The sequence below is a fragment of the Penaeus japonicus genome, unplaced genomic scaffold (genome assembly GCF_977035675.1).
Source record: "Penaeus japonicus unplaced genomic scaffold, GWHDUDI00000001_assembly GWHDUDI00000025, whole genome shotgun sequence".
Taxonomy (NCBI): domain Eukaryota; kingdom Metazoa; phylum Arthropoda; class Malacostraca; order Decapoda; family Penaeidae; genus Penaeus; species Penaeus japonicus.
In genome coordinates, this window is record NW_028234427.1 from 15250322 (window position 1) to 15257821 (window position 7500).

General features: G+C 40.8%; 1 protein-coding gene across 1 annotated transcript in view; it reads right to left on the reverse strand.

Annotated features, from left to right (window-relative positions):
- The window catches only part of LOC122264247 (nephrin), a 279223-nt gene that overhangs the window by 14297 nt on the left and 257426 nt on the right, over positions 1 to 7500 (reverse strand). Inside the window, exons 17-19 of the mRNA XM_086551720.1 lie at positions 6679 to 6821; positions 6343 to 6524; positions 4466 to 4630 (exon numbers count right to left, since the gene is read on the reverse strand). Of these exons, the coding sequence (XP_086407846.1) occupies positions 4466 to 4630; positions 6343 to 6524; positions 6679 to 6821 (490 nt within the window). The remainder of the gene's footprint in view (positions 1 to 4465; positions 4631 to 6342; positions 6525 to 6678; positions 6822 to 7500) is intronic.

Sequence of the window (7500 nt, forward strand, 5' to 3'; positions counted from 1 at the left end):
CTCCGTCTCTCTCTTTCTCTCTCCCTACCTCTTGCTCTTCACCCTTCTTTCTCTCTCTTTCTCTCCCTCCCTTCCTCCTGCCCTTCCCCCCCCCCCCCTCTCTCTCTCTCTCTCTCCCTACCTCCTGCCCATCACCCTTCTCTCTCTCTCTCTCTCTCTCTCTCTCTCTCTCTTTCTCTCTCTCTACCTTCCACCCTTCACCCTTCTCTCTCTCTCTCTCTCTCTCTCTCTCTCTCTTCCTACCTCTTATCCTTCACCCTTTTCTCTCTCTCTCTCTTCCTACCTCTTATCCTTCACCATTTTCTCTCTCTCTCTCACTCTCCCTACCTCTTGCCCTTCAACCATCTCTCTCTCTCTCTTTCTCTCTCCCTACCTTTTGTCCTTCAGCCTTCTCTCTCTCTCTCTCTCTCTCTCTCTCTCTCTCTCTCTCTCTCTCTCTCCCTACCTCTTATCCTTCAGCCTTCTCTCTCTCTCTCTCTCCCTACCTCCTGTCCTTCACCCTTCTCTCTCTCTCTCTCTCTCTCTCTCTCTCTCTCTCTCTCTCTCTCTCTCTCTCTCTCTCTCTCTCTCCCTTCTCCTTTCTCTCTCTCTCTCTCTCTCTCTCTCTCTCTCTCTCTCTCTCTCTCTCTCTCTCTCTCTCTCTCTCTCTCTCTCTCTCTCCTACCTCCTGCCTTCACCTTCTCTCTCTCTCTCTCTCTCTCTTCTCTTTCCTCTCCTCTCCTCTCTCTCTCTTCTTCCCTCTCCTCTCCTCTCCTCTCTCTCTCTCTCTCTCTACTCTTCGTCCTCTCCCTTCTCTCTCTCTCTCTCTCTCTCCTTCTCTCTCTCTCTCTCTCTCTCTCTCTCTCTCTCTCTCTCTCTCTCTCTCTCTCTCTCTCTCTCTCTCTCTCTCTCTCTCTCTCTCTCTCTCCCTACGTCCTGTCCTTCACCCTTCTCTCTCACTCTCTCTCTCTGCCTCTTGTCCTTCACCCTTCTCTCTCTCTCTCTCTCTCTCTCTCTCTCTCTCTCTCTCTCTCTCTCTCACTCTCTTTCTCCCTATCTCCTGCCCTTCACCCTTCTCTCTCTCTCTCTTGCCTCTACCATGCATCACAACACACATACATTATACTAATCTGATTACCAAAATACTTTAAAGAATATATCTATATATTTACTGTATAAAAGTCATTAGTCTAATCAAGAACGGAAATGCGACGTGAATAAACATGACTTCCCTCCCTGACCTCTTCTCACGTTTCAAAAAGATTTTGCACTACAGGGAAATCATATCAATTGTATTAATTTTTGATACCAAATTTTGTTTGAGTTGAAAGTCCATTGATAACTTTATGAACGCTTAACCTCTGTTTGTGTCTTTAAAAACGATGATATAAGGATTAATATCAAAATGATATGTCTTTTATTAATCACTTTGGCCTTTTCTCAGTGTATGGTGATGAGAATGACTAACTTTACTGACTTTGGTGGATAGTTACTAAACTCACTGTACTTCAGCTACGACGAATTAACCCGTTATGTAAATACCTGAAACGTAAAGTCAAAAGCTTTATTTCCTTTCAGAGTGAATTCCACCAAAGCTTAAACGCGGATTTCATTCATGCCTTTGAGCGGACTATGACTGGTTTAGCTTTTGTTAGATTTCTCTGTTAAAGATTAATATCAATACTCATTTTGTAAAATGTTTTAGACATGATAATGATGCTATGTTGCATCTCATTTTATATGCCTCTTATGCACAGAAGCATTTGTTTTCTCTATGTTTTATTATCAATTATTACTTTTGACAATAACGAAAGAGAATAAGGATATCACATGTCACTGAAAATAAACATTTACCAATTGCTTCGTCTACCTTATTTGAATATGTAGATCTACCTATCAGGCTGTACAATAATACTGACATCAAAATCTATTTCGAGAATACAAAACAACAATTTTATTTATAACAGTATCAACGCGCTGTTGCATGTCATTGGTTAACCTCTTTCTTTTTGCCTCTAGTTACAGCTATTTTTCAGTTTAATCATTTCACATTATTATATTGTTAATCTAACTTTATCATTTTGAATATCTATATATTAAAAAAAATAACTCAATTACGTAATTCAATATTAAAACCGATTCTTCTCATAAAAAAAATTGACGTAATTATAGTGTAACGATTATTACGCCGTGTATTAATAGGCGTGCATGCATGTAATAGGACACCCCTATTCGTGCATAATCATGTTATAACAATTAACAGAAACTGTGAGTGTCAAGACTCTTTCTTATGATGGATATCTATGAATGTAGTTAATTATTATCATTAGCATTGATATGATTATTGTTATCATGATTATTAGTATTATTATCATTATTGTCGTTATCATTATTATCATCATTATTTTTATAATCATTATCATGATTGTTATCATTATCATGATTATTATTACTATTTATTACTATTATCATCATTATTATTATCATTAATGGTATCATCATCTTCATTGTTATGATTAAAGTTATTATAATTATCATCATTGTTATCATTATCACAATCATTATTATCATTATCATTACGATTACTATCATTATTATCCTTATCATCACTATCGTTATCATTATCATTATTAACACCAATCTTCTTCCTCTTATTGTAACTATCATTACCATTTTTGTAATTATCATTGTTATCATTACCATCATCATTAGTGTTATCACTATTACTGATATTGCCATAACGATTATCATCTCTATTACTATTGTCCGAATATCACTATTATCATCATCATCGTCATCATCTTTATTGCTATCACCAATCAACTTACACGTTTCTATGGATTTACATAAAAAGTATGTCATATATTATGCACTGCAGTGTTTAATAAACAAATATACCAAGACCTGACTTAATCATACAATGCAGGCAATTTACGGTATGATTTAGTTACACAAAATCCAGCTATCTTAACCATTATATATAATTCCCAGGATATTAATGACATAACACCTTAACAAAATCCTTCTTCCTGAAAAAAAAGAACAGTCGATATCCAAAAGAACAGAAAATAAGTGTTATGGAATCCTAGTCAACATCTCTGGATGAATTCTCTGGAAAAGAAATTGTTTTGTTTATATATATATATACACCCATTCTGTATCCACACGCGGATAAGCGGGTTATCCAATATTGATATTGCGGGAACAGATCCAATTACAACCCCGATCTTCGTTTTAAAAGCTTTACATTCTTTATCTATTTACTGTATGTATATCTTTTTTTTTATTGATTTATTCATTAATCTATCCATTTGTGTAATTTGTAATGTTTGGAAATGTACCTCGAACTGCTAACCGCATTTCCGATTGATGGCTTTTTTAATCCGCAGAGCAATTCCATTCCAGGTTCTGTTTTCTCTTCTCTCTGTTTATTCTAATCTTGATAGAATCGTTTTTAATTTAATTGATCTATTTAAGTAAAATCGTTTATTCATTCCTTTATCAATTTACTGTTGCTTGTGTGCATGTGTGTTACTCTACCTGTTATTAAATACTTTCTTCTTAATGCCTTGTTATATTTCCTCTTTATTAACGATAGTACTAAACAAAGTCTTAACTATATATTGAATATTTCCTCCACGATGAATTAACTCCCAACACTAATCGTTTTTTTTAAACGGAAAATGGGGAGAAAGGGGAAAAACAAAGCAAACTTAAAGAGCGAAGCATAGGAACATAATCACTATTAACTACGAGGCGTAAATAGATCTCTCTCTGTTTCTGCTAAATGAACAAAATCTGTTTTCTATTTGTTTGTTCAAAAGGGCAAAGTTCCTTTCCGTTCGTGTGTACGTTACGAGGCTTTTGCCATTTAATGTATGTTGCTCACATCGCAGTAATTGTTAAGTCCTTTTGCAGTACACATTTGCAAAACTCGAACTGCTTGCGAAACTGAAAAATATTTTCATGAATCTTCCACCCCCCCTCCCACAGACACACACGCACACACACACACACACACACACACACACACACACACACACACACACACACACACACACACACACACACACACACACACACACACACTGACACACACCCACTCATCCACCCACCCACCCACACACACACACACACACACACACACACACACACACACACACACCCACACGCACAGACTGACACACACCCACTCATCCACCCACCAACCCACACGCACACACACTGACACCCACCCACTCATCCACCCACACCCACCCACTCATCCACACACACACACCCACACACACACACACACACTGACACACACCCACTCATCCACCCACCAACCCACACACACACACACACTGACACCCACCCACTCATCCACCCATACCCACCCACTCATCCACACACACACGCACACACACACACTGACACCCACCCACACCCAACCACCCACCCACTCATCCACCCACCCACCCACCCACCCTCACACAAGACTCACCACAAGGAGCCTGGGCGTCGCGGGGGGGACGGGGCGCATGAGGGAGATGCTGGAGGAGGACAGACCCAAGGCGTTGGTGGCGGAGCAAGTGTAGGCGCCGTAGTCTTGGTCAGTCACCCTTGAGACCTCGAGGACGGAGACCCACTCGGCCACGGCGTCGCTCAGCTGGAGAGAGAGAGAGAGAGAGAGAAGAGGTGGGGGTGAGGGTGGTGATGGTAGTAGAGATGATGATGATAATGATGATGATGATGATGATGATGATAATGAGTATGATGATGATGAGTATGATGATGATGAGTATGATGATGATGATAATGAGTATGATGATGATGAGTATGATGATGATGAGTATGATGATGATGAGTATGATGATGATGATAATGAGATGATGATGATGAGTATGATGATGATGATGATGACGATGGCGATGATGACGATGACGATAATGAGGATGATGAGGGAAAGAAAAAGTGGAAAGAAAAGAAGGAAGAAGAAAAAATCAAGAAATAAGGAAAACGAAGGAAACGAAGAGGAAGATAAAGAAGTAGAAGACAGAAAAAAGACATATTAATAAGTTGAAGAACAAGAAGAAAAAAAAGAAAAAAAACGAAGAAAAAAGAAAGAAAGAAGATGAAGAAGTAGAAGAAAAAGAAATATAATAAAAAACACGAATAATAATAATAAAAAAATAGAAAAAAAAAAAATCAAGAGATAAGAAGCACCAAAAGAAGAAGAAAGAAGAAGAAAGAGTCCTTTTCAACAGCCCCCCCCCCTAAAAAAAATCATTAGGAAACCCGTCAAGAGATCGATCCTTCGCCGCCCATTACCGGAGGCCGCGGATCCGCTACAGAAAAGGTGGCTCTCAATAGTCCGTCCTTGATGGGACTATTGACGAGAAAAATTACTTTTAGGAACATCTTACAAAGAGGTGGGGTTGGGGGGGGAGGGTGAAAGGGGAGGGGTGAGGTGGGGAGGGGAGGGGAGGGGGGAGAGGTAGGGAGGGGAGGGGTAAGGTAGGGTGGAGGGTGGAGGGTGAAATGGTAGGGGTAAGGTGGGGAAGGGAGGAGATAAGGTGGGGAGGGGAGGGGGTAGGGTGTGGAGGGGAAGGGGTAAGGTAGGGAGGGAGTGGTAAGGGGGAGAGGGATGGGGAAAGGGGGTAGGTGGAGGGGAAGTGGGAAGGGGGAAGGGGGTGATGAAAAGGAGGAGGGATGGTGCTAGGAGAAAGAGGGGTAAGGGTGATGAGGAAAAGAAGAGGGGGAGGTGGACGGTGGGAGGAGGGGGAGAGGGGGTAGGGGAGAGGGAGGGGAAAGGGGGCGGGGAAAAGAGGAGGGGGTAGAGGAACAGGGGGAGGGGAGGGGGTAAGAGAGAGGGAGAATGATGAAGAGGTATGAGAAAGGAGGAAGTAGAAAGAGGGAAGGGAGGAAAAGGAGGACGACGAAGAAGATGGAAGAAAGAATGTGAAGGGGGAGGAAACGGAGGGGGGGATAGAATTTGGTGACGTATTATGGGTTGGGGAGGGGGTATTTGTGTGTGTGGGGGGGGGGAGTTTTATGCCGTAATAATTTCTGTATCTATCCTTTTTGTCAAAAAAGTCTCATTCCCCGCTGTTGATTGCAGGTCTAAGGACTGCTTTCTGTTAGAAATGACTAGAGTATAATCACATATTCCCTCGATTGGTTGTGAATTAGGCACTTCATTGATTGTGTTTTGTGTGTTTTTTTTCTCTCTTTTTGTCTCTATCAGTTACGGCCCGATTGAATTATTATACATATTTCTTTATCTGACAACAACAAATAGATATTAATATGGTATCAATTAATAAATAAAGTAGATTACCACAGATTAGTTAATAAATTTCCACCCATAAAATCCCTTACCTTAGGGCTCGAAATGGCATATCTCCCTTCACTCTTGAGACTGAGGCCGCCCTGCGTGCTCCACCTGAAGGTTGGTTTCGGGGCCGCCCTCACTCGGCACTCCAGACGCCCATCGCCGCCCACCAACGCCCACGAACTGCCGGCGTTAGTGCCGTTGTGAACACCTACAGCTGACGGCGCCTCTGGAAGGAATCAGAAAACACACGTGTACACATAACATATACAATCATCATGTAAGTACTAAAACCATCCCTGGAAAATGTCTCATTATCTAAAGAAAAAAAAAACAAATCATCCATAATCCACTTGTTACGTAACGCAAGTCTGTCTACTTACGCCTGACAACGAGGGCAGTGGCGTGAGGGGTGGCAGAGCTGACCACGTTGGAAGCCTGGCAGAGGTAGCGGCCGGTGTCAGACACTGCCACCCGGGGTATCTCAAGCCTTACTTCCCCTATGCCCGATGCCAGCCTGGCGGACCTGTGGTGTAAAAGGGAAGGGACGTGTATTGCGTGTTGCCTGTGTGGTCCAGGAATGAGTGGGTATGGGATTACAGAGAGAGAGAGAGAGAGAGAGAGAGAGAGAGAGAGAGAGAGAGAGAGAGAGAGAGAGAGAGAGAGAGAGAGAGAGAGAGAGAGAGAGAGAGAGAGAGAGAGAGAGAGAGAGAGAGAGAGAGAGAGAGAGAGAGAAAGAAAAATAGATAGATAGAGAAAGAGAATGAGGGATAGAGAGAGAGAGAGAGAGAAATATATATATATATATAGATATAGATATAGATATATGTAGATATATGTAGATATAGATATAGATATATAGATAGATAGATAGATAGATAGATAGATAGAGAGAGAGAGAGAAAGAAAAATAGATAGACAGAGTAAGAGAATGAGGGATAAAGAGAGAGAGAGAAAGTAAAAGAGTATATGAAGTGAGGAAAAACAAGAAAAAAAACAACTCACCATTTTATAAAATAACTGCCAGTCAGCCAGCGCATATCCATCTTACTACATTTTATATCATGAAACAAAAGCAACAAAAAACAAGACCAACAAAAAATAAAAGAACAAACAAAAGCAAGAATATATATATATACCAGACGAAACATTAAGGAAAAATATGACCTTTATACAATATTGCTATTTTTGTTTTTGTTGTCTTG